The sequence below is a fragment of the Marmota monax genome, unplaced genomic scaffold, assembly GCF_021218885.2.
Source record: "Marmota monax isolate L192 unplaced genomic scaffold, Marmota_monax_Labrador192_F-V1.1 WCK01_AAM20220418_F8-fsc00007, whole genome shotgun sequence".
In the NCBI taxonomy this organism is placed as follows: domain Eukaryota; kingdom Metazoa; phylum Chordata; class Mammalia; order Rodentia; family Sciuridae; genus Marmota; species Marmota monax.
Window position 1 is genome coordinate 8,913,980 of NW_026692781.1, and position 27,298 is coordinate 8,941,277.

The window sequence follows — 27,298 nt, forward strand, 5'->3', positions numbered from 1 at the left end:
GTAGATCTTATAGAGGCAAGAAAGATTTGCATCTCTTACTACCTGTAAATATCAGTGATACCTCTGAGACAGAAAAAAAAAGATGAAAGTCTCATTGGCCTATTGATTCTTCCTGGCTCTTTTATTTGCAAGGGTTGGACTGGAAGGAGGGAGAGCATTATAGAACAAATATTAAATGAAAGCTCAACAGAAATTGTGGGAGAGTTCCTCAATTTTCAATTAATTTTCTTGATCCATTTGATCTCAATTCGGGTGCTTTTAAAGATATAAATACATGTTAACCATAAAAGATTCCCTTCTAATCAAAGGCTGCATTTCATTTTCACTCACACTGACAAATTCCAACTGCAGAAAGGATTCACCCGACTCAACAGGCGTTAGGAGACTGTACTGGGCTTCCTTGCCTTTGCTCATGGCAGGCGAAGATGGCACACAAGGGCATCTTTTTTTCTTTTTTAACTCAAGTTATTAATATGTCTCCCCAACTCCCACACGGAGCTGACCTGATAATCACTGCTCTAGTGTAGATCATGCAAATGAAAAGCATAATTAATTGCGCAAACGATTCAAAAAGAGAGCTCTGTGGCTTAGCAAATAAATAAATAAAGGCAAGTGGGAGGACAGGTAAATGCTTTTTGCAAGCTCCTCTCCCTCTTACCCCCAACCCCACTCCACATCCTGGTTCTGGTGGCCCGGACTTCGACTGCAGCCAGCTCTGCCAAGGCGAGAACCTTGAGTTCATCCTCTTTCACTGCCTTCCCTCCCGCAGATATTCTCCATTCTCCCCAGCTCCATCCCATGCCACCCCAGTGCTGTACATCCGCTGCGAAACTCTGCTTCTGGTCAAAACTCCCCAGGAGACTGGGCAGCTACCTAATATTTACCCAGCTACAATACAGAGGAGTGCAGACAATAACTGGTCTTCCTGCTCGCTACTCTGCTTAGTGCATCAGGGAAAAGCATTTTATCTGTAGCGTAGGAGCTCCAATTCTTCCGATCAGCGCTAAAGACGCAATTGTTTCCCCAGCTTTGCCTCTTTAACACAGCAACTTGAGCAGTTGCTCAGATCAAAGCTCTCTGGAAAGGCAAGATGGGAGAAACAATATTTGTTCAAAGGAAGTGAACTCTTCCCTTTAATTACCCCATTCTTCTTTATTAGGATTCATATTGAATTTTTTTTTTTTGCAAAAAATTATGTTGATTTAACCATAGTGTATTTACGATGTAAATATATTCCAGGATGAAAACGTCACGGATCAATTGTAAAGGACCCGGATACATAATTTTAAAAAATCAGTTTCAGTGTATATGAGGTTCTCACCCCACTTTCTCTGCTCAGTCAGATTTGTTTATGCAGAATCGACATTTAATAGTGCTAATTGCACTCCAGTTAAATTGCCCTGATTGCAGAAAGGGAAGCAATTTTCATGCTCTCTGTCTGGGTTTGGAAGAAATTGTTTTATATTCACCTCTTTATAAAGAAGTGGAGATAAGGCACCGGGGCCTTTGCACAAATTGCACTTAGGGGCTGACTGGCAGCATTCAGGCGCTATAATAGAGCATTATTTGGCCGTTTTGAATAATGTAAAGCGTTTGCTGAAAGCTATTCTCCTGAAAATTGCTTTAACTTTTAAAAGGGTGATGATTCACTCCAAACCAGGCCTTTGTTACATTGTCATTATTTCCCCAAATGTTTTAACAGTCAGCTCAACACTTTAGCATAACACATTGATCTTTGTTTAAAAACTAGATTTTTTAGCGGATGAAAAAAATCTGTGTGTGGTGGGGACTGGACTTCCTACGAAAAGATTTCCATGGGGCCCCACCTTAGAGTTGATCTGGCCCGAGTGTTTGTCTGCGTTCGTTTGGAAGATTTCCCTAACTTTTATTGTGATGCGGACGCGTGTCTAAAGGAATATCCGAATGCCCACGTCGAGAGTCTGACAGCTGCAACAACGTGGAAAACGGTGGGAGGGGTGGGGAGAGGAGGCGGAGAAGGAGACAAGCAGGGCGCTGGGAGCCCGAGGTGCCCGAGAGAACCGTTTTAAACGGTTGGCTTGAAAATGTCACCAGTGCTAAGTGGCTTTTCGGATTGTCTTATTTATTACTTTGTCAGGTTTCTTTAAGGAGAGGGTGTGTTGGGGGTGGGGGAGGAGGAGGACAGGGGAAACCTCTGCGCTTCTCCTCCTGGGCTGCACAGGGTGAGTCGGAAACGCCTCACTGCCACTTAACAATCCCTCTATTAGTAAATCGACGCAGAGACTCCACAGGAAGCCTAGGACTAGTCTCCCACTTCCAGGGCAGAAGTCACCTGTTGGGAACGGCTGCTCCGTCCCCCTGCCGGGCTTTCCAGCTCTTCCAGGCGGCTCGATTTCCCCTCAAACTTCCACCCCAAGTCCCTTAGGGGATTTTCACAACCCCACCCCCTCTCGGATTTCCGCCTTAGCCCCCCCAAGGGCACAGCGCATCGCTTATAGCCGCACTGGTCTTCTTTTTCCCCCTCTCTCCTTTTTCTTTCTCTGTCATAATTTGGTGCTTTCGCCACCTTAAAGCGTTAAGTGGGGGGAGCATTCTGAACAAAAGTATTCTAACAAAAAGAAGAAGAGGAGGAGGAGGAGGAGGAAAAAGAAGAAGCAAAAGCGACCCACATAGCCCTCCCCACCCACGAAGTGTGCCAGGATACACACAGGCTCCATCTTAGGGCTGAGAGAAGCGCTACGGTTGTTCATACTTTTGGGCCAAGAGATATTGCAAAAGAGGAGACAAAACACTGGGAGAACAGTTCCACATCCTCCTCATTTGCTCCCCCTCCGCGACAATTTGTCTTTTGCACATGAGCATTTGGGGTTAATTATTATTATTATTATTTAAGTGCAGGATGTGAGTTTGGAGGGGAATGAGCTTAAAACCAGTACCCAGGTTTGCCTGAGGGCGCTGGTATTTCTAGTTCAAAAGCAGCCTCTGACTACCCCAGAGAAGGAGAAAGTGGGGCCCAGAAAGAAGCGAAACTGTTCAGAGTTTGCCAGAGGCTCGAGCACGCGTCCTTGTGTGTGTAAGGACACCTCTTTTCACACCAAGGTCTGGGAGCGCTTCAGGATGATTCCAGAGTGCGGAATGTTGAAGGCGCCCACGTGTGGCCTGGTCGTCCGCGCTCGCGCGTGAAGGTCGGGGAGACGCTCTTTCACAAGTCTGCGAAATCAGGGCGCTCCAGGATGAGTCTGTCTCTTAACAACGCACCCCAACCTTGCAGAGGACCCTCTAGGCCCTGATGGTCGGGCGTAAGCATAGGTTGGAGCTGGCACAAGAAAACTCCAGGCTGAAACGCGACATGCAAATCTTCGCTGGGTTAAACAAACAGCCGAGCAAGCTGCAGCTTCAGCGGGGGTGGCGATGGGGGCGGACGCCGCTCTCGTCGGTCTCTGTTTCCAAAGTTGTTACAGTGTGAAAATAAGCGGCTTCGTGCAGCTTGTTGTATGGGCTGATGCTTCCCACCCCCACTCCAGCCCCCAGCAAAACCTGGCAGATAATCAGTACGTCCCACTGTTTAGTCATATTTGACAACTGGGTTAAGTTGGTATCTAGGCGCTGGTGAAACCGTACAAAGGGTGCCCTCAATTACCACCAGAAGCTTCTGGCGTGAGTGGCACTTGTATTACCCCCCGGGTCAGAGGCCAGAGCGACAATTAGGAAGTCACTTAGACCGCTGGAGGGAAATGGCGGGATGCAGTAGGCTCCAGGCCCTCCCAACAAGTCTGTGGTTGTAGACCTGTATGCAGAGGCCTGTTTTTCTCCTCTCAGAGGAGCTGTCCCTTTACGCCCCCACCTTAATGTGACTGAGTAAAACTGAATCCGGTGAAAATAAGGAACCGGGTAATAGACTGACAATGATAAAACCTCGAGCGAGAATGATGGATAAAAGCTCAAGTTATGCTCCTCAGGCAAGAGCCTGGACACACAAAGTGAACGTTGACATTTCTCTCTGTACTTGGGCTCCCGGACTCGGCGCCCCCTCCCCTACTGCCTCCTTTCCCACAAGTGGAGTGGAATCGGACTGTCAGCCCTAACTTGCAACATCTTGGGGCAGCTGGGGTGGGGGAGCTTATGGCTCGGTCTCTACGGTACTTAAACCTGGCTCGATGCGTGTGTGTAAATTTTTAATTACACTGTAATTTCTTCAGTCCCCAGCCCGCGCCCCCCACCCCCGCCCTCACCCGCAGACTTGACTGGCACGCGCCGGGAGCCCGGGCTCGGGCCCTTCGGCACGTCTGATTGGCTGCGGGGCAGCTCCCGTCTGCTCTGCCTGCGCCCTCATTGGGCGAGAAGCGCAGCCAGCGGCACTTCAAAGCGGGTGCTCCTCGCACTTAGGCTGAGTTTAGCCGGCGGGAGCCCGGAGTCCGCTCGGCGCTAGCGCGGGGACACGGGAGCCGCGCGGGACCCGAGCAGTTTTTCAGAGCAGTCGCCAGGCTCAGCCCCTCTCCCGGCCCCGCCGCGCAGCTCAGAGACCTGCTATGGCCACGTCTATACTTGGGGTAAGTCGCAAGCGCGGCAATGCATTTGCTTGTTTTAACTAATTTTTCGTTATGGCTTCACCGGGTCCGCGACTCCCAAGGAACTGTTGCTGCTGGACCGCAGCTTCAGCTTATTTTAGCACTTTCCACATTTCCGGGATTGATTCTTTCAGAGTTATTGGAACCCAGAAGATGCTTTTATAAGAAAAGGGTTTCTTAAGCAAGTTTCTTTTCATTTGGTTTTAAAAGCTAAAGATTTCCCCCCCTCCTTGATTTATAGCCCATCCCCCCTTGCTTTGGGGATTGTTGCAGTTAGACGACTGTGGTGTTTCCAGAAAAGTCTTAATCGTTTTGCAGTCCATACACTCACCGTTAATAAACATTTACATTTACGCGTCTCCCCAGTTCGCCCCTGACTTTGAAAACCGTCGCTGGGCCGCTATCTTCATATTGTTTTTGTAATCGGTGTGTGTGTGTGTGTGTGTGTGTGAATTTTAAAATCAAAATTTTCTATTTAAAAAACAGACAAGTCGTGTAGCAAGCCTTGGAAGAAGTGCTCCAAGTTTCGCCCATCCCTGGGTTGCAGTTTCGGCTACCTCCGCCCTCGCTGGGTGTTTGTTGTCTGTGTTTACCTTCAAGCTTCACCCGGAAGGGCGACTTGGGGGCTTCTGGGAGAGAGTCTTAAGTCCGGTTCTAGGCAGGTTTTGCAGCAACTGAGGTGGAGAAAACCGAGATGTTTATGATTTGTAGCCTCACCGAAGAATAACTTCCCGGCGCCCGGACCTTCGCTCTGGCAATCGCCTCTGCCCCGCGGAGGGCGCGGGGCATCCTCCGCGAGCGCGTGGGGAGGAGGCGCGAGCCAGGGACCCACTGCACCCCGGGACCAGCTGTGGAGGACAAGGCTGCTCACGGGTGCACTTTGTGTCTCCCCCCACTTCCTCCTGCCCTCCTCCTCCTTGCTCCCTCCCTCACCCCACCCACTCTAGGAAGAGCCGCGCTTTGGAACGACCCCGTTGGCCATGCTGGCGGCGACCTGCAACAAGATCGGCAACACGAGCCCGCTGACCACGCTACCAGAGTCAAGCGCCTTCGCCAAAGGAGGCTTTCATCCCTGGAAGCGCTCTTCGTCCAGCTGCAACCTCGGCTCCAGCCTCTCAGGCTTCGCTGTGGCCACTGGCGGCCGTGGCTCGGGCGGCTTGGCGGGTGGCTCCAGCGCCGCCAACAGCGCCTTCTGCCTGGCCTCCACGTCGCCCACGTCGTCCGCCTTCAGCAGCGACTACGGCGGCCTCTTCTCCAACTCGGCCGCTGCCGCGGCGGCGGCGGCCGGGGTGTCCCCACAGGAGGCGGGCGGCCAGTCGGCCTTCATCTCCAAGGTTCACTCGACGGCGGCAGACGGCCTGTACCCGCGCGTGGGCATGGCGCATCCTTACGAGTCGTGGTACAAATCAGGCTTCCACTCGACGCTGGCGGCGGGCGAGGTGACCAACGGTGCGGCGTCATCGTGGTGGGACGTGCACAGCAGCCCGGGCTCGTGGCTGGAGGTGCAGAACCCCGCTGGGGGGCTCCAGAGCTCGCTGCACTCGGGCGCCCCCCAGGCCTCGCTGCACTCGCAGCTGGGCACCTACAATCCCGACTTCAGCTCGCTTACGCACTCGGCCTTCAGCTCCACGGGCCTCGGCTCCTCTGCCGCTGCCGCCTCGCACCTGCTCTCCACCAGCCAGCACCTGCTGGCTCAGGACGGCTTCAAGCCCGTGCTGCCCTCCTATTCGGACTCAAGCGCCGCAGTGGCGGCCGCTGCCGCCAGCGCCATGATCTCCGGCGCTGCGGCTGCCGCCGCCGGGGGGAGTTCGGCGCGCTCGGCTCGCCGCTACTCCGGCCGCGCCACCTGCGACTGCCCCAACTGCCAGGAGGCGGAGAGGCTGGGCCCTGCCGGGGCGAGCCTGCGGCGCAAGGGCTTGCACAGCTGCCACATTCCGGGCTGCGGCAAAGTGTATGGCAAGACATCGCACCTGAAGGCGCACCTGCGCTGGCACACGGGCGAGCGGCCTTTCGTGTGCAACTGGCTCTTCTGCGGCAAGCGCTTCACGCGCTCGGACGAGCTGCAGCGGCACCTGCGGACTCACACGGGCGAGAAGCGCTTCGCCTGTCCTGTGTGCAACAAGCGCTTCATGCGGAGCGACCACCTGAGCAAACACATTAAGACGCACAACGGGGGCGGCGGGGGCAAAAAGGGCAGCGACAGTGACACGGACGCCAGCAACCTGGAGACGCCCCGCTCCGAGTCCCCCGACCTCATCCTGCATGACTCCGGCGTCAGTGCCGCCCGGGCGGCGGCGGCGGCGGCTGCGGCGGCGGCTGCAGCGGCGGCCTCGGCGGGAGGCAAGGAAGCCCCGACTGGCCCCAACGATTCTTAAAGGCTGGACGAGAAGCGCGAGCGAGCGAGTAGAGACACGGAAAGCGAGTGAGAGGTTCGGAGGGCGAGCAAGCGGGGCACGGGAGGGCGAGGGCTCCAGTGACGCCCCGAAGCCCGGATGGGCGCGAGGTGGAGCCACGCGCGGCGCCTCGGCCCTGGTTTGCCGGCTTAGCCTGGAGCTCCCCTCCGCCGTCCGCGCCCAGATGAGAATCCAACGCGTGGTCCAGAAACAAAAGCAAACCATCCTTCGACATAAACACCTTTTAACACTGCACACACAGATATATACATACACCAGAGACCCACAACCTCAAGTATCCACACTCGTGCGCGCGCGCGCACACACACATACACACATCCCTTACACAAACTTCTCAAGCGAAGAGCAATACACAGAATCGCCCCTTCCTCCCCCACTGTCCTTCTCTGTCCTTTTCTCAGAAAACTAGCCACCACCCAGCAAAGGACTGTCAGAACATTTGAAAACAAATGGACCTATAAAAACAGACCCTTTGTGTGGATTATATTATATATAAAATGCTCCAAGTCCTGCTTGATATCTACTTACAATGAGACTTTTTTTTTCCTAAAAAGGAAGCATCAAAAAAAAAAAAAAAAGGCTTAAGGTGAGAAATTAAACTGGAAGTCTAGCGACAGTTTCTCTGTATTTCATAACATCTGTATAAATAGGGTTCAAAAGATTGTGTTCGCTTTTATTTTCTTGTAAATGTTCATTCGAATAGAGTTTTTTTTTTTTTTTTCTTTTTGGTGAATTCCTGAAATTCAGGGAGGTTTTTTTTTTTTTTTTTTTTTTAATTTTCTGATGCACTTTGTGAAAGTCAGTATATATGTAAAAAGATATTTAAAATGTTGAGTTATCATTTCACTCAAACACGTAAGTTAAGGTCATCTAAAGAAATTAAATGCGTTTATCTGTATGAAGAAAATCTTGACATATTTTCATTTTGGTATTATTAAAGGACTCTGAACAATACACTTCCTTTTTTATTTTAAATCCTGTTTCCCCCTTAATAACCTTTATGTGGTTGACTTTTTTTGTTGGGAAACAATTCCATTAATGTTAGTTGTAGGTAATGTAAAGTTTATGTGGGTTATAAAAGCCATAATACATATACATTTTTGAGAAGTCAAAATTATTTATTTGTATATCAACAGCATAAATTAAATTGGGTTATAAGAACGTGCAGTTGTATTACTTAATGGGTGGGCTCTGGAAAAGTGACATTTTAAGTATCTGCATCACCTAAAAACAGCAGAGTTCCTTGGCAAGTCTAACTGGGGAGACACCTAACTTCCCATAGGGGTCAGAGAAAACTCTGGTGGATTTGTTTGTTTTTTGAAAGTAATTTGAAAACAATCTGTGAAAGGAAAAAGCTTTTTAGAGAGAAGTCTTTTAGCTCTTAAGACCTTCTAGGTTGGGAGGTATCTCAGGGGAATAAATCGCTAGAGTCAATACCCCGGAAAAGACATTTCATGCCTAAATGAAAATCTTGTTAAATGTTATTAATTTTGACTTAGAGCACACAGCAGCCCCCTGTGCCTTGTATTCCCTTATTAGGGATTCATGTCTTATCAAATATCTAATTAATCTCCTAGACATCATTTGTTCTGGCCAACTTTATCTCAGCTGGTCCACGGGGAAAACTCCAAATATTCTCTGTGACAAAGCTCCCTTGAAGATCTTTTTAATTGTCTAAATTAACTGCACCAAATTTGCATGTCAAACAGTAAAGGGCAACCTGAGATAAAATGTAAACGTTTTAAAAGCCCCCAAACTAAGCACTTGATTTGATAACTAGGCTTTTTAATGTTATGGAAGACAACTGCTCCTTTCCTTTTCAAAGAAGGCTGATCTATGCAAATAGTGAATTGGAAATGCCTAGGTCCCGGAGCCGTCAAATGGCCCTCGCAGGTTATTTGAATATCAGTGGCGCTGCTTCTGAAAAGGTTCAAGGATGCTCTCTGACTTCTTTGTGATTACTCAGTGCGGCGTCTTATTCTGAAGAAAAAAACTCAGGAATAATTAAAGGCTGGGATCAGGCCTGGGAACACATTTGGGACAGGAATCTCATTTAGACAGTCTCTTTCAAAATAAGGCACAGTTAAATTGACCAGAAGGCAATTATTGAAATGAAAATTATTTTCACTCTCTTTGTCTTCTGACCACCAACTTAACAGCACCAGTTTAAAAAGAGGGAGAAGGGAGGGAGAGTCGAAAAGAAAATTGGTAAATGAGACAATTTTTGCAATTCGAAAAAAAATTTTTAATTTGGAAAATAAAGTACATATTTGCAGAATAAAAATATTTCTAAAAGGCTTCCTACACAATAGGAAATACAAGAGAAGTCATCACCAACAGATTTTTTTTTTCTTTTTCGATTACTGTCCTTGGAAACTTGAAGATTTTAATTCTTAGAAAAGAAAAAAATTAATTATTGTTATTAACAGTCATCAGAACTCCGCTCTGAAAAGCCAAGTAGTGAAGTAGCGATTGAACAGAACGAAGGTCCCCAGCGGGGCGTTTGCAATGTGAGGTTCAGTGGCTTCTTCCCTTTGCTTCTTTTGCTCGCTTCCCCCAACCCCCACCCCCGGCTTCGGCAGCCCTGCTCTTCCACGGGGAAAACTCTATTTTATAGTTTTTCTTCACTTTGGCCATTTTCTTTCACCGCTCAAGCCGTTTCTAACTGAGACTCTTCGCCCCTCATGCTCCTTCGGGGTTCATATCTGGTCTTGGGGAGAAGCTGGCAGAGAGGTGCTTTGGACAGAAGCGCTGCAGGCCCAGAGTGTGCCGGGTAGGTTTTGGGGCCGTGGGCGGGCGGCGTGGAGGTGAGGACGTGGTGAGGGTTCCCGAGGAATGAGGGCGCCCGGGTGTCGGGTCCAGTAAGCTTTGTTTCTCCTTTATAATAAAAGCAGATCAAAGGGCCTGGCTGTGCAGGTCCCGCTTGCCGCGCAGCTCCCTCCGCAGGCCAGTGATCAAGGCCTCTGCGCCCTGCCTCTGCCCCGCGGGTCAGCCGATGTCCATCACCGCGGCTCCCGGGAACGGCGGGCGGCGACACAGACCCAAGTGTCCTGCGGGGAGACCAGAGTGCGCGGAACCTGAACCCGGTGGGAGCCGGACAACCGTTCTTGGCCGAAACCAACCTGGGAACACGGATTCCAACTGCCTCCAGCCCCTCCTCCGTCCCTTCCCTCAGCCGTAGGCATCCCAGGGGCGCAGAGAACCTTGACCCCAGTGGGTGGCGACCAGCTGAGGCCGAGCAAATTGGAGAGGGAGTGCGTGAGAAGAGAGAGTCCATAAGCGAGGACACTAGCTGGGTCCCCAACTGAGGTGGGGCCGTGCCTCCCCAGGGCCACCTCGGGGCCCGGGTGGCCTGGGCCTCTCTGGCTTCGCGACCCAGAGGAGGTGAAGGCCGCCGCCTGAACCTGGGCACAGATATGGAGGTCGGTGCGAGGCTGGAGGTCGTTGCACCGGGGCCCGGAGTCCCTCCCGAGCCGGGGTGAGGGAAAATGCGATTTCGTTTCAGCGGGTTTCTCAAAGTTTCCTGTTCCGCAGCTTCTAGGGCAATAGAGGAACCAAGACCAAGCGTTCCTCTGCCTGCGCCTATCCATCCCCAAACCACACCCTCCCTCGGTGCTTTCCTTTCCGGACGCTGCTGTAACCCCCTGGAGTGAATCGGATCCTACCTGGTGAGGAAAAAGGAAAGGAAAAAAATTTTATTTATGCAAAGGAGAGAAAACATTACTTTGACGAGATTAGATTGTGCACCTGAACGGCGTGTCTGGACATTCCGTCAAGTCGTTGCAAATCGTGTAAAATTGAATTTCTTATTATTCAGATGGAAACTTTATTTATTTTAACTCTAATCTTATTTGCATCTATTATCTGTATTCACCAAAGCTCTCTTCCACTACAAAAATGCAGATGAAGTAAATCTCACATAAATCCCGCCCATTTGGGTAATTGGTATACTAAGTGTTTATTTTAAGTGAGAATAATTTAGCTACAAATTTTCTTAAGGAATAACATTCTTAACACATTAAAAAAACTGAAAACTCTGATTTGCTTTTATGTTTGACAGTAGCTCTTGATTCCCACAAGAGGAGCGTGGCGAGTGCGGCTCGCTGGCGCCATCTAGAGCTCCAAAATGGGAGAGCCGCCCTGTCTGCCTGGAGCTTGGCTCTTAGCGTGCGGAGACCGGCTTTTCCTGTGAGCTGCAGCAACCCAGCGAATCAAGCAAAGAAAAGCGGGGTTTTGTGTTCTATCAGGGAACGAGCTCCGCTACTGGGGGGCACTACTTAGCCGTGGTTCTCAGGGAAGGGGGTCGTTTCTGGAACGTGCTGGCCGGAAAAGCCAAGCAAAACAAAATAACGCCCCGTTTGGCCCTGGTCTTAGCGTTGTTGCATTTAACATCCTTTTCAAGGCAACTTCGGGGTCTATCAACTCAGAGAACGTTGAGCGCAGCCGGCGGCGCGTGGACCCTGAGATTGGAACTTAGCTGTGGGAGCAGCGCCCCCCACTCCCGCATACTTGGCTCAACGACCCCAGATTGAGGCCTCCTGGTCCGGAAGCCCATGGGGCCGGAACCAAGCAGATAAAACCCGGCCACCAAAACCACCCCCACATCCCCAGACACCCCTGGATGGAAAGGAAAGCCAAGGACACGCAGCTTTGGCCAGCCAGGACGCAGGGACCTCCCAAGTTGCTTTCTGCTTAGCCGCGGTCCTCCAGGAGGCCACCTCAGCCCAAGTCGGGCGCCGGGGACGCCGGTGCAGGCCGAGGCCGGGCGACGAGCCCCTAGCGCCCTCGCTTCGGACCCTTCCGAAGGGTGCGAACACCCCTTGGGCACAGACCGGCCCTCTTTGTCCTTTTTCCCTTTGAAACCCAAATCTAAAATCAGATAACAGTTGGGGGCGTTGGCCAATTTTCTCTCCTCTGTGCATCGCCCTCCCCCCGCCCCCCCTTTCCCTCCTCTTCCTAGTCCACTACCCCACCCCCATCCCCAGACGTCGTGCAGTGACTTCATCCCTCCCCCACCCCTCGCGCATTTATTATATTTTAATTTTAACAGCGACACCTTCCAACCCCGTGCCCGATGCGGCGGAGGCGCAGTCGCCCGAAGCAGCGAGAACCCGGCGGAGGCGTCTGGGCCCCTGGCTCCCCGAACTCACGCCAGGGAAACGCAGTGCGTTTCCGGGAACTCGCAGCCACCTTTGCAGCGGGTACTCGGCTGGGCTTGTATTTGCTGTTTTAATACAAACGCCGCCGCACTGCCTATTTCAAAGATGTGCTAATTACTACTTGGATAGCAGGGCGCAAAGTCCTTGTCCATTTCCCAGTACAAAGTAGGTTGCTAGAAAATTTGAAATTGCCTTTCAGCCTAAAGCTGCCTTACCTGAATGTCATAATTACAGTAATTATGTACATCCAAATTACATGCTAATTAAATTAGAATCAAATCGTTCTAAATCGAAATCAAATGAGGTAGTGAAGAATTAATCAATGACAACATAAATAGAGAGCTTCCTTCAGAGATATTTATTGTAACGATCCAAGGAGGAATTTGATCTGAAAAAGTCACCTGTTTATTTACTTTCAAATTAGTAATCAGTTATTATCCCTTCTCCATAATTTTAACCGTTCAGTGTTATTTACCCCCCACCCTTTCCAGATGCTGGAGTTTATAGAAATATGTATGAGGTAAATACATACAGACATGCCTCCCCCATATATTATTGATATAAATACATGCGGTATGTTTTCATCTCCAGTTAGGGAGAAGGTTTCAGAATGTCCATTGGAATACATCCATCCAGGGCTCGTTCTCAGGGACCCGGGAAATGTTAGCACCTTGGAGTTTTCTGTTTTTTCGAAAACCTTTGCACACTCTTCCTTTGGAAACGCAAGCTGGGCATTTTGCATTGTTTTGTGTGCATCTTATCCTACCAGGGTGATTCATTTATAAAAGAAATGCAAACTGATAGGGTGTGACTCCCCCAGTCCGTTATATGATTGCAGATTGATGACAAGCGTTGACATTTTCTTTTTTTTGCCCCAGGAGCGAGAGATTAGCACTGGCTTCATAAAAGCGCCTTCTTCACCTGTGGAGCCCCAGCCACCAGAGAAATTCGCTCGCCTTCCTAACTATTGCTGGCGAGTCCGCCCTCCGACCCGCGCACGAGAGACGCGCCGGAGGCCAGGCGAGCTCAGGCGGGAAGTGGCAGGCGAGGCCCCTGGCGCGCAGCTCCCCTGACCCGCAGCCTCGAGGCCTGGGAATTTCTTCGGGATGCGTTTAGGCCACTGTGGTGGAGAGGGGACGAAGGACCGGTACAGAGAGCTAACTTGGACCCTTTCCCGCTACACTTTATGGGTAGGGGAGTCTAGAGGCCTCCTAGCGCAAGAGGCGCATCTTCCAGAAAGGTTGTGCACCCTAATTCTCAGTCCATTTGAGAGTGCTCAAAAGATTGCCAGAAGCGTGTCGGGAAAGAAAACATCAGAGAATGCAGTGTGGGGTCACTTCTGGGGAGGGGAAGGGGCGACCCCAGTTCGGAACTCACCCTACCACCCTACCCTAGCCTCTTCCTGCTTCCTTTTGGTTTAGGGTGATGTCCTTGGAAGCCCGGCTCTGAACCGCACCAGAGTTCCCGGACCTCTACTTCTTCCCACCCCCTCGGGAAGTCTTTGGAGCAGTAGGGACAGAGGTTTTGTGTGTCTCCGAGTGGGGGAAGGCGGCTCACAGGCAGTGCGGCCGGAGCGTGCATTTCTCTCCAGTCCAAGCAATTCTTGGCATTTCATTCCGAACCTCTCTTCATTATTACTGTCACATTCTGGGGGTTCTGGGGTTCTGTTAAGTGTGGTGTGAGGGAGGAGAAAAGGAGAAGGTGGCGAAAAGTTATCTGCTTTCTTTTCTGCCAGCAGGAACCGGGATTTAGGAGCCTCAATCAGGACAGCTCTCAGTTGCGTTTCCCAAAGCTAAGTTCCCTCGTTTCTATTTGTTCCTCACAACTTTTAAAAAGCATTTCTCCTTTTGATCTTAAAATGCTCCCAAGGCCCGCAGGTATTGCATGCCTTTCTTTATTTCTTTTCAAGAAGTGGTAACTATAGCAAAGGTTTCTTTTCAGAAAACCTAAATAAGATGTTTTAGTATCCTTTAGCTACTGGAGCTAAAAATGCAGCTTTCTTCCTGGTCTTAAGCACAGGGTGTGGAGGATGTGGCCTTTTTGACAGGCCTCCGCCAGCGTCTTGGCTCGCTGGTCGTTAAGTAAGAAAAGTGAAATGGGCCAAGTGGATTTTGAACTCTGAGCTTCAGGGCTAAAGCATACCAAAAATGTTCCTTGATTAAAATTGGGAAAGCCTGCTTCCAGCAGTGGGGATTTGATCTGTTTCTCTGTCAGCAAGCCGTCTCATGGAAGAACAGTAAGAAAGGTCGCTCCAAATCTTTCACATAAAAAGCTTTCTTCAGATTGCATCTGTATGATTCAAAACAAGATCGATTTCACATTGCAAGGTAAGCAGACCTGCTGCTACGCTGCAGCAACCTCTTACTATTTTGTCATTTATTAAAAGAAATTTTAAGTAATTCACTATGTAGACATTCAGATAACTTAAGTCCTAACCTAGCAACCTGATCGTTCCTGGTCATTTGTAAATCGACAGCACCTCCTACAGGAATCAGTTTGTTAGTGTTACTTTAAGTGTTAGTTAGGCTTGGGGTAAAAGGATTAAGGGGATGTCCCCCAAACGTGTTCTATGCCTCTCAGTGCAGTTCCAGGCCTATGGACAAATCAAGAAATGTCTACATGTACCCAGATTCCTTTAAAAGAACTTCTCTATTAAGGGTAAGAAATATGACCAACCTCACCCGATGGATTTTCACAAAATTGTCACTTTGGAGTACTAATTTTGCCTGGTAATGGAGATTAACCTAGGGCCACTCTACCATAGATTAAAACTCAAGCCTTTTTTTACTTTACTGAGCTGGAGTGTGGCTAAGTTACCCAGGCTAGCCTCCAACTTGTGATCCTCCTGCCTTAGCCTCCTGGGTAGCCACTGAACCTAGACTGTTGAGGACTTTTGTTTGGGTTCTTAAATCATATTAAACTTGGAGGATTCTTCTTTGGCTTCTGTACTTCGAGGAATCTCTACACATACAACTAGACAGATCCCCCCCTTTTTTTGAGGTTCATCTCTGGTTTTTACATTTCAAAAGCAAAAGTAGAATTAGGTGCCTAGAATTTTTATTAAAAAATCACTTCCCCCCTATATCATTAGGATGCACAAAGTACACTAGAAAAACCTCTTTAAAGCTGTTTATTATGTGTTATGACTGTGTGAAAATGCTTCCCTTCCATTTTTAAGTTTATGAAGTTAGAATGCTAGCTTATTGGGGTTGTTTAGCACACGCTTGGGTGACCAAGGCCATAAGACAAACAGCAAATTGACATCTTCCATAACTACGTGGGACTTTTTCTCTAAGAAAATTTTTCTCATAAAGAAATAGCACTTCATGGTTTCTCAATCTTAACAATGAAGAATTAAATCAGAGATTTAAAAATAAACAAATCCTTACCCTAAGTACATGTATGAAGACACGAATGGTGTGACTATACTTTGTGTACAACCAGAGACATAAAAAATTGTGCTCCATGTGTGTACTATGAAATGCATTCTGCTGTCATTTGAAATTAACAAATCGGAATAATTTAAAACACACACACACACACCAAAAAAAAAAAAAAACAACAAAAAAAAAAACCTAACAGCTACTTTAAAGTTAAAAGTGGACTACACTTTTGTGAAAGTCAAAGTGAAAAGAAATATGTATTTCTTTAATTCATTCTTAATTACAAGATTCATTTTCAACATTTCTCTTCCTGAGTACTATATTGGTTCAGAAACCATTTTTAAAGCACTAAGTATTGCATAGGTTTTTACATTATGAAAATGATAAGTCTAAGAAGGTATAAGATAAAATAATCACAACACCGATGAACTTAAGGTGTAAATTAGCAGTCTATCAATTTTAAATGCACACTTATTAATACATATAATGTGAAGGAATGGGGTCTTTGAGATGAACTGTAAATTATGAAAGAACAGTGAAGGAGGAATTCAGGTTCCTCTCCCCTCCTCTAGTTCTCTTAATCTAAATAACCAAAGTGTTCCTTATACCTTAGTTTCTTTTAAATTGTAGCACACTTGTTTTCTGTGTGTGCAGACAAGAATAAGAGATATGTATCAGACTACTTGGAATGATTTTATTTAACTTTTCTTTCAAATTTACTTTCTTACAGAACCTAAGAAATTGTGACTGCCAACTATCAAAACCATCTAATCAATATTTATTTTGTATTAAATAACAGATGTCTTTAAAAAAGTAGAGCCCTAATAACAAAATATTATGTCCATGATGTGAAATGTTTTTTTTTAAATTGCATGTTACTTATGATTTGTGCTATTTTTTTCTAAATCTTTCCTTTGAAATATAGAATTTACAGTTAAGTTTAAATATGTCTTATAATTCTTATACTCATGAAATGTATTGAAATAGTCCATATTATTTCATTTGGGACATAATCTAAATGCTTGATCTTTTTAAGCAAAATCTGATAATAGTTATATGCTGGTAGTAGAAAGGCCATCTATGGTAGGTAGGATGGTCCTTCACAGATATACATGTCCTAACCCCAGAACCTGTACATATTACGTTATATGGAAAAGGAGGATTAGGATTGCTAATCTATTGATTTTAAAATAGGAGATTATCCTGGATTCTGCAGGTGGGCCCAATGTAATTTCAAGGGTCCTAAAAAAGTAGAAGAATGCCGAATATGGAAGTGTCTACTACTTGACTCCCCTTTGTTAGTTTTGAAAAATGGAGGAAGGGAGCCGGTAAAAAGCTGCAAAGGTGAGCAAACAGAATTTTTTTCCCCTGGAGCCCCCAGAAGGAACACAGTCCTGCCTCTGCCTTGATTTTTATTATGTTGTTCTAAGTTTGAGGTAAAATTCTATGCTACTTCTATGGGAGCATAGAAAGCTAATGGATCATCCAAATGTAAATAGCTTCCTCTGTAGAACAAAACACCTGAAAGGAGTTTAAAAGCCCTAAAGAAATATTAATAAATATCCCTTAATTCACACTAGTGAATTTCAATGATTACACTTTGCTTCAAGCAAATTCAAATCTTAAAAGTAATAACAATTTTGAATTGACCAAAAAGAAAATCAAATTATAACCATTCAATGTACTATCACTCTTTTAATGATGTTTCAGAACAAAGAAAATGTCAGAATTATATGGGGTTTTATCTGGTACAGGGGCACAAGAAACAGTTACCAACAGAAAATATTTCTACATTCTCAAAATACATTACTTACAAATATTTGCAAAATTCATTCTTATGGTTTTATATTTGAAATGACAGTTTACAGAGATGGAAAATTAAAATAGAGCTTTATTTATTACAAAGATAATAGTACGTAATTTAGCCCTTACTAAAAGTGTTTAGTAAGAAAGTGGAGATGCTTTTATTACTAGGTAACTGTTACATGTGGTCTCTTTATTCTCTCCCGACTTCTGCTTCTTTCTCTGTGGGTCCCTTTGGTGTGCTTATCTCCGGGATGCTCCCTGTGCATTCTTTCTCCTCTGTATACACTGGTGCCATGGCTCCTGCTGTCATTTCCTCTGCTGCGCTCTTCACTGGGACTCCGCTGTGGCTGCTTCCTTATCTCCCTTTGCTTATAGCTACCAGGACTTCTGCTTCGGCTTCTCCTACTCCTCTCATCCCTGCTACAGCTTCTGCTGCTCCCCTCTTTTTTTTCTGATCCTCTTTTCTCTGGGCTGTGGTGGTGGCTTTTGGACCTGTGGCTATCAGGATAGCTCTGTTTGCTATTCTCTCCGGAACTCTCTTTTTTTAAAGACCTATTTTTTTCCTTGTTACTATGACTATTAGAAAGTTTTTCATGAAGTTTTCTCTTCTTAGACTTGTCTTCTTCAGAATCACTGTTATTTCCTGAACATTTGTGTTTCTTTCTTTTCTTCTTTTCTTTGTCACTCTCACTACTGCTTTCTGAAGCTGTACTGGAGGAAGAGGAGGAGCAGGAGGAAGAGGAAGAGGAGGAGGATTTGCTTTTATGTTTTTTGTGTTTACTTCTGTTCTTCTGTAACTTTTTCTTTTTTTTATCTTTTTTCTTTTTTTTCTTTTCAAGTCTGTCCAATTTCCTGTAATTGGGGAAAAAATAGTAGCAAACTAAAAAATAGCCACTTCACCAACTATAAAATTGTTAATGGATAATATGCTTTCTTAGAAGCTACTAAAAAATGGTATTCATATATAAACAACTTATTTACTTTTATTAAATGACAAATCATTTTTTCCTTTTAAATTGTTCAAGGCATGTTTACATTATATTTAAGTAAATAAATGTATTAAGTCAATTCTCTGATTGTACTTCATCAATGGAAATGACTATTAAATTCTTACTGGGTTAGAATTTGAAGTTATTTAGTACTCTAAGGGAATGGTAATCCTGATCTAAAGAAAGCCTGTGAGGGATGGGATTGTGGCTCAGTGGCAAAGTGCTGGCCTCGCATGTATGAGGTACTGGGTTTGATCCTCAGCACCACATAAAAATAAATACATAAAGGTATTGTGTCTATCTGCAATTAAAAAAAAAAAGAGAGAAATATCTATATATATCTGAAAGCCTGTGAACGGTGTACACATTAGTTGAACCTATTGGAAACTTTCTGCGTATTATAGTATGAAAATATTAATATTACATTATCAGTATTCAAGAATAAATATTAATATTACATTATCAATATTCAAGAATATATTCTCCAAAAATTCCAAATAAAAATACTTTAAAAATTGATACCCTTAGGGCTGGGGTTGTGGCTCAGTGGTAGAAAGCGTGCCTAGCATGTCTGAGACACTGGGTTTTATTCTCAGCACCACATATAAATAAAATAACATAAAGGAAGCAGTTTGATTGGCTGAGCTGCACAGGGATCTAGGCCTGGAGGTCAGCTTTAGCTCCCAAATTTTTGCAGCTGCCGGGCAGTGACTCGGCTGCGGTCACTCATCGCCTAGGTCGCCGAGCCCAGCGAGGACGGGCAGGGCGGCTTCAGCTTCAGTCGCACCTGGTTCCATCGCACCCAGAGCCACAACCTCAATCGAGCATGTTCTCCAGGGCCCAGGTGAGGCGAGTTCTGCAGTGGGTGCCCGGGAAGGAGCGACTCGGCCTCTACAGGTTCCTGCCCTTCTTTTTTATCCTGGGAGGAACAATGGAGTGGATCATGATTAACGTGCGAGTGGGCCAGGAGACCTTCTATGATGTCTACCGAAGAAAAGCCTCAGAGAGACAGTATCAGAAAGGCCTGGATGACACATCTGAGACTGAACTTCAACAATCAATAAAATGAATATGAATTTTCAAAAAAAAAAAAAATAACATAAAGGTCCATTGACAACTAAAAAAAAAAAAAGATACCCTTAGCTGTGCATGGTGGTGCATACCTGTAATCTTAAGCTACTTGGGAAGCTGAGGCAGGAGGATGGCAAGTTCAAGACCAGCCCTAGCAACTTAGGCTCAAAACCCTGTCTCCAAATAATAAACAAAAAGGACTGGGGATGTAATTCAGTGGTAAACCACCCCTGAGTTCCATCACCAGTACCACAAAAATAAATAAAAATTGATGACCTTTCTAGGTTTGTGTAACAAAACAATCACATACTACTTTTCAACAACTGTTCAGTTTTATAAATAATTAGAGCAATTCTATCAGGGCATTGAGAATTTCTAAAGACCAATATGCAGTCTCAGAAGAGTAACTTCTTGTTTATATGGTATGTTTGAGTTTCTCTGAGGTAAGTGTCTTCACTGGCTTTTGTCAGCCATTCTTAAAACTCTACTTCCTGAGAACATCATGAGCTCCCTCTATTGGACTCAGCAGACATTTCTTAGATTTATTAATCCAAAGGTAGTCTAATATAAAGTTTACATGTACCTTAAACATTCTTTCAGCATTTCTCAAAAATTTATAAGATGTAGAAAGAAAACAAAGACACATGGGCAAAAACATTTTCTTTCTTCCTTTTTTTGGTACCCGGAATTGAACTCAGGGGCACTCAACCAGTGAGCCACACCCCCAGCCCTATTTTGTATTTTATTTAGAGACAGGGTCTCACTGGGTTGCTTAGCAAGCCTCCTTTTGCTGAGGCTAGCTTTGAACTCGGGATCATCTTGCCTCAGTCTCCTGAGCTGCTGGGATTACAGGCATGTGCCACCACTCCCAGCACCAAAAATATTTTCTAAGAACAAACTGTGCAAAGATACACACAAATCTATTCTGAAAAGTAAAACCTACAAATAAGTCAATTTTCAAATTAAATATACTGAAAAGTGCAATAGTTTGTGGTATTATCCAAGTACACAATCTTATATTATTGAAAAAAAAAAAAGACAACAGAATTGTATTACTATGGCTGAAGAATAAATCAACATATGCATATTAAATAGCTTCAAGACCTCTTAGTTCTGCTGGGGGTGTAGCTTAGTGGTAGCACACTTGCCTTGTAGTGCATGAGGCCCTGCTTCAGATCTCCAGCACCACAAACATGCACACACAAAATCTATTAAATGTATGCTTTTCTAATTACCTGAGAAGTTTTTCTTTTTGTTTGGTTGTGAGTGACTTTAAGAATTCCACTTCTGGATCCTCTTCACCCTCACTTGCAACATACTCCTGAGTCAACAAAGACATCAAATTGCTAAATTTTCAGACAAGTAGTTATCAGGAAAGAAAACATTCATAGAACAAGAATTTTTTTTTTTAGGGACATACTATAGATGAATATGGTATTTTGGACTAGGAACTGCAAATGGAATTTTTTCTTTTTCTTCTTTTTGGTACCAGGGATTGAACTTAGGGATGCTCAACCACTGAGCCACATCCCCAGCCCTATTTTTTGTATTTTATTTAGAAACAGGGTCTCACTGAGTTGTAAGTGCCTTGCCTTTGCTGAAGCTGGCTTTGAACTCGTGATCCTCCTGTCTCAGCCTTGTGAGCCGTTGACATTACAGATATATCTTACTGTACTCGGCTGCGAATGGAATTTTTAAAATTTCTTTGTAGTCTACCTGTTACAATGGATCATAAGATGTTAATACAACTGCCTTGCTAACATTAGAAAACTTTATCAGGAAGAAAAGAAAAACAATCTTTAGATTTCTTGAATTTCAGCATTTTCCTATTTAAATATTTTATCTTTAAAATAATTTAATGAAATTTAAAAAAACAAGAAGATCATGAGGGGCTGGGAGTGTAGCTCACGGGTAGGGCACTTGTCTAGCACGTAACTAATTACCAACACTGTAAAAAAAAAAAGAAAGAAAGAAAAAAAAAGATCATGAATCTTATAGGAAGGTCAAAATATCCACAGATATCCATAATTTTAGCCTTTATAATTTTAATTGTATGTTATCGAATACATACTAATACAACCCTTCAAACTCAACTATTTTCTAACTTTAATAAATTAAAAAAGTTTAAAAATATTTTCTATAATTTTTAGGAGTTTGCCTATATATTTCTTACCATTAGTTCAATTTAATGTCATGTCAGGGGTGAGTTGGCAGGAAGGGAAAAACAATCTTAACACTCATTCGGTTATTTTATCCATATAAACACAGAGGAGCCGTTTCATTTATTAAAATATAGGTTTATAAACAATTTCTCATTTAGGTTAAAATAATAAAGAGGCAAAATCAAAATACATTTTAGGAATTTTCTTTGCTCTATGTGACTTTCCTATGGATATATGCATATTGGAAACATTAAGTAGCAATTCACAAGCAATCACATTTAGATTTATAGACATTTTCAGCTTACTGATAAAAAGATCATTACCTGTGATGGATCATTTGCGGTCAAGTTTCTCCCCAGTACATTTCGTTTCAGTGCAAACCCACTGTTTCTCATCTCCGCTATTAGCTCCGAGGGGTGCATCGATGGCCCTGTTCACAAAAATCACAGTTTGAATGTATCATTTATATCTCTCTACCTTTTTCGGACTCCACAGTAGGAATGCAGTTGAAGCTTTGTTAAGTAAAATCACAGCTAAATCAACTCAATAATCTTCTGCTGAGCAAATAATCAGATATGATTTTCTAAAACAGCAGTCTGGAGATTCAGAATAGAAAATAATTGCATTTTTCTTTACGTGCAAGGGGATTCTCTTATGCAACTTTGTCATATTGAAAAAGATATATTTACATGTTGTTTGGTTGGAAATTTTTAGTATAAGATCAAAACAAAATGACAAACTACAATTAAACTTTTAATAGTTACTCTCTCAGTAAGAATTCACTTAGAAGAGATATTTTTACAGGTACATACACAATTTATTATCCTACTTTCCAAAAGAAAATTCCTTACCCCTGCTTATCAAACACCAATACTGAATACAGTGCTGTGGGGTTGATATTATCAACAGTCTTGCCCCCATGTCTACTGAGTAACGACTAGGCTCTTTAATCTCACTTATAGAATATGCCCAGATTTTGAAATTTCTAGTTATTAGTTTTGGGTTGATAAAAGCAATTTTAGGATAGGTATAGGTGTGCATATTTTATATTTTTCATAAGCTACTGTTTGCAAAATCCCAAACTGAAAAGTGAGTTTCTTTTTGGTCGTGTGATATGGACTAACAGAATATACATTATAAAAAAATGTTGAAAGGTCTGTCCTATTCCCTCAAAATAAGGCTATGTAAAGCAGAAGAGATTCTTCACTCTTAATTTTCTTTTTCTTTTAAATATTTTTAGTTGTAGATGGATACAATGCCTTTATTTTACTCATTTATTTTTATGTGGTGCTGAGGATCGAACCCAGTGCCTCACATGTGCTAGGCAAGCCTTCTACCACTGAGCCACAACCCTAGCTCCTTCTTTTCTATATTCCTGTTCCATTTTATTTTCCATGTAGCTAGCAAACTGACAACATTTCATGTTAACTACATCCAAATTTATGTACATTAGCTTAAATGAACTACCCTGGGCCACATGTCTGTAATACAAGGAAGACCGAGACAGTTACTGAAGACAAGGACTTCATAACAGATGGTAGGAGACAGAGAAACATTCAGAAACAGATTCTCTAGTTTGCTGATTAAAAATTTTGTCTATTTTTTTCCTTTTCTCTTCTTTATTGGTCTTTTACCACTTATTTATTAATAGGGTAACTATCTGTTACCATGGAAAACAAAAGGCAATCAATCCAAATCTGTTCACTTGTCAATAGCAGGTTTGGTAAAACTGGGTGGAAAAGGGTACTGCTCTCTAGGCTTTACCATTCTAGTCATGTTATCAAGAAAAACTGAATGGCTACTCTAGCTATGAAGGAGAGAACAGGGAGGAAACTGCCTATCATTGACATATGGGGAGAGTTCATATTTAATTCCTATGGATTATTTTAATGACCCTTTAAAAATTACAATATGGTTGCATATATTGACAATAAAAATCAAATTTCAGGGGCTGGGGTTGTAGCTCAGTGGTAGAGTGCTTGCCTACTACATGTGAGACACTGGGTTTGATCCTCAGTACCACATAAAAATAAGTAAATACACTGGGGCATGTAATCCCAGTGGCTCAGGAGGCTGAGACAGGAGGACCGCAAGTACAAAGCCAGCCTCAGCCCGTGGTTAAGTGCCCCTGGGTTCAATTCTTGGTACCTCCCCCCCACCAAAAAAAAAGTAAATAAAATAAGGGTATTGTGTCCATCTACAACTAAAAATTTAAAAAATTCAAAATTTAAGTATTAGTTACTAGTTGTCTCTAAATGGCATAAAAGTGCTCATACGATTAATGGCTTCACATGAATGAATAACAGCTCCGTATATTTCAGTGGTAGAATGCTTACCTAGTGTATCTGCAAAGACGTGGATTTGAGCCACAGCACAGCAAAACCCAAAAACCCCAAACCCCGAACCCAAAACAAAATTGGTGGGATTCTCAAATTTCACATGTAGGAACATACTTTTAGAAAGTAGAAAATGTGTCCTCTGAACTGTCAAAAATGCAATTCCCTGTTAACTTTATTAGATATCATATAAATTCAGAAAGCAAATATGCTAAGAATTAAGATAAAAACCACTCTAGTACAGGGCCAAAGAGCTTGGTCATTAGGATGAGAGGTTACCACTAATTTCATTAGTTTCCATCACAAGATGGATAATTTTAATGTTTTAGAAAGCATGCATTTTTTACAGTACTTCCAACTACTTCAAGAAAATGATCTCTTTCATCAATGTGACAGAGTATACAGATTACACAACAACTATTACTCTTATGGCATTTGTATTTCTTAAAACCCCAACCGAACTTTGTGCAGTACAAAAACAGCATACATTACTACTTTGTAAATAGTGTTTAGTGAAGTGCCTGACAAACAGTACTCAATTAATAGTAACAATTCATTTTTACCAGTAGCAATATAATCTGTATGATTATTTTATAACTGTTTATAATTCTTAAAAATTGTTCTTAGTAGTAACATTTTTCAAATCTAGTCTTATTCACCTTTATTTTTTGGGTACTGGGGATTTATTTAGTTGTTTTTTTTTTTTTTTGTGTGTGTGTGTGTAGTGCTGGGGATCAAACCCAGTACCTCATGTGTACTAGGCAAGCACTCTTCCACTGAGCCACAACCCCAGCCCAGTATTGGGGATTGAACCCAGTGGTTATTAACCACTGAGACACATTCCTAGCACATTTTACTTTTTATTTTGAGGCAAGATCTTGCTGAGTTGCTTAGGGGTCTCAACCTTGTGATCTACCTGCTTCAGCCTCCGGAGTCACTGGAACTACAGGAGTGCACCACCATACCTGGCTTATTTTTGTACTTAAATCTCCTAGCATCAAAAGTTCTAGGTTTAAATCTCTGTGTTTAGAAGATGTGACAAGTTTAATTAAGATATATTTAGCAAGACATCTTTATACTTTCATATCACTATGGCAGTGGCTATGTAGAGTTACAATGACAGAAATGACACTAGGCTGAGAACTCAAAATTCATTGATAATACAGATATGCTAATAAAATAGATTATGCAAATGTTCAAATACAAAAAATACTACATTTTTAATGTATGATATCTTAATTTAAATTACAAATGGAGTTGGGTCTCAGGAATATTTAGTTAACTCTTAAATTTACTATGGCAGAATAATTCTAGAGATTTCAGTAAAACGTAGACTTGCGAGGGCTTTCTACATCACTCAGCCACACTGGGTTAGGCCTCTATAGCATAAAAAACAATTTCTGATTTAGAAAGCAAGTCCATTGAAGGAATTACTCTCAATATTAATTTATTCTGCAAACTTTTCTTATTGTAATATGGCAATATTGTAAAGTGTCAAAGTACCAATAGTGCTATGGTGTTCAGTTCTATATACTAATTAGACATGGACTATGTTCTCCCAGGAAAAATACCATGTAATCAGTAACTCAGGAAAGAAAAAAATTCTCAGAAGGTAAATTAAGCTGCACAAATTATGTTTGTAAGGGGCTGAATCTACTCATTAAGGACATTTTTTTTTTTATATTTATTTTTTAGTTTTTGTCAGACATAACATCTTTGTTTGTATGTGGTGTTGAGGATCGAACCCGGGCCGCACACATGCCAGGCGAGTGCGCTACCACTTGAGCCACATCCCCAGCCCAAGGACATTTATTTTAGCCAGGCTCACTAGTACATACCAGTAATCCCAGCTATTTGAGAGGTCAAGGCAAGAAGATCACAAGTTTGAGAGCTGTGTGGGCAATTTAGCGAGACCCTGTCTGGGGAGGTGGGGTGTATATGGGGATGTAGCTCAGTGTTAGAGCATGTTTGAGGCCCTTGGCTCAATCCCCCGGGTTCGATCCTCAGCACCACATAAAAATAAAATAAAGATATTGTGTCCACCTAAAGCTAAAAAATAAATATTTAAAAAAATGTATAAAACTGAACAAAAGCAATGAGCAATAGAAGGTCAAAAATATTCTGTAGTAAAATAGGTATTTTATCCCAGATAAATATACAAAGCCAAAGGTCTGGCTGTGAGGAAAGGCCACAAATCTGACTCCTCCACAATTAGAAGACAGCAGTCCCAGGTGAATGCCACAAATGGCACAAGGGGGAGACTAAGGTGGAAGACAAGACAGACCCTTGTTGTGTTCCGCTTCTAGAGTTAGGTCCATCTACTATTCCCACTGTCAGATGTATCTTCCATTCTGAGTTCATTATTCTTTTTAAATGAAGTATTGTCTAAAAATTTATGGTATAAGAGTGGATGAATTGTAGGTTGAGTAAGGCTTCATTATAAATGCCTTTTTATCCTTCCCCCAAATTTTACATGTTAATTTATAGGGATGTTGTTGTTTGCTAAACTAAACTGCTATTCTGAAAGTGAATACAGTTTTGCTCGCTTTTACTATGGTGATCTATTTTTTTCCCTTTCCAATATATGTGTGTGTTTAGTGGTGTCGGGGATTGATCCCAGGGATTTTGTGTGCTAGGCAAGCAATCTTTTTCTTAACTATATCCCTAGCCCAACTATATCTTTTAAGTTTAATTTTATGGTACAGAATGTTTCAAACCTATGTAACATAGCTTCAAGCATTTACTATTTTACCATTCTTGTTTCATCTATTACATCCAACTTTCTTTTCTGGAAAAGTATTTTAAGCAAAATCTCAGATATCACTTTGGTATGAATCAGTAAGGACAATTTCTTAAAACTGCAATATTTTTATTATACCTATCAATATTGATAATTTAAAAAACCATCTAATATCCAGTTTATATTTAAATTTCTCCAATTGTATCTAGTTTTCTAATCTTAAAAAATTTACCCACTCCTTCCCTTCACCCTGCTATTCATTTGTTGAAGAAACCAGGTAATCTGTTCTGTTAAATATCCCACATTATGGAGGGTGATACTGTTGAACATGTTCTTCTAGCTCCTTAATTTTCTGTAAATTGGTAGTTGGATCTACAGGTTTATTACTAGATTATTTTAATATTACCTTTGGAATAATATATAGAAAATCTTCCAAAAAGTTTGTATTCCAGAAAATGATAGCCCCAAAACATATCTCTAATTAAGCAAATCAGGCTAGTAAGACTTCTACTTGGTATGTTCTGTAACCCCTTTTACCATGTATTTACTGTGGCCTTAGTTGAACAGCAGCATAAACTTGAAAATGTGTATTTTAAAATAACACTCCTTGGCTGGTGGTGCTGCATGCCCCGTAACTTTAGCTACTCAGGAGGCCCAGGTAGGAAGTTCACAAGTTCAAGGCCATCCTGGG

General features: G+C 43.4%; 3 protein-coding genes across 3 annotated transcripts in view; 2 read left to right on the forward strand and 1 right to left on the reverse strand.

Annotated features, from left to right (window-relative positions):
- Positions 1 to 4,383: 4,383 nt before the first annotated feature.
- Sp9 (Sp9 transcription factor) lies at positions 4,384 to 8,151 on the forward strand. Its single transcript, XM_046447144.2, has 2 exons — positions 4,384 to 4,529; positions 5,495 to 8,151. Exons 1-2 carry the CDS (start codon positions 4,509 to 4,511, stop codon positions 6,920 to 6,922), a joined length of 1,449 nt encoding a protein of 482 aa, XP_046303100.1. The 5' UTR covers positions 4,384 to 4,508; the 3' UTR covers positions 6,923 to 8,151.
- Positions 8,152 to 17,178: 9,027 nt separating this feature from the next.
- Positions 17,179 to 27,298, reverse strand: part of Cir1 (corepressor interacting with RBPJ, CIR1) — a 41,631-nt gene continuing 31,511 nt past the window's right edge. The window contains exons 8-10 of the mRNA XM_046447180.2: positions 21,855 to 21,961; positions 20,605 to 20,690; positions 17,179 to 18,161 (exon numbers count right to left, since the gene is read on the reverse strand). Coding sequence (XP_046303136.1) covers positions 17,474 to 18,161; positions 20,605 to 20,690; positions 21,855 to 21,961 — 881 coding nt within the window. The 3' untranslated portion in view covers positions 17,179 to 17,473. The remainder of the gene's footprint in view (positions 18,162 to 20,604; positions 20,691 to 21,854; positions 21,962 to 27,298) is intronic.
- Positions 18,931 to 19,386, forward strand: LOC124094464 (ubiquinol-cytochrome-c reductase complex assembly factor 5). The gene has a single exon (XM_046447185.2). It carries the CDS (start codon positions 19,125 to 19,127, stop codon positions 19,365 to 19,367), a length of 243 nt encoding a protein of 80 aa, XP_046303141.1. The 5' UTR covers positions 18,931 to 19,124; the 3' UTR covers positions 19,368 to 19,386.

Bases quoted from the DNA above. Each gene is read 5' to 3' on its own strand.
- Sp9 (XM_046447144.2), top strand. From the start codon at position 4,509: ATGGCCACGTCTATACTTGGG. The intron at 4,530-5,494 runs GTAAGTCGCAAG...CACCCACTCTAG, and splicing joins TGGCCACGTCTATACTTGGG to GAAGAGCCGCGCTTTGGAAC.
- LOC124094464 (XM_046447185.2), top strand. From the start codon at position 19,125: ATGTTCTCCAGGGCCCAGGTGAGGCGAGTTCTGCAGTGGGTGCCCGGG.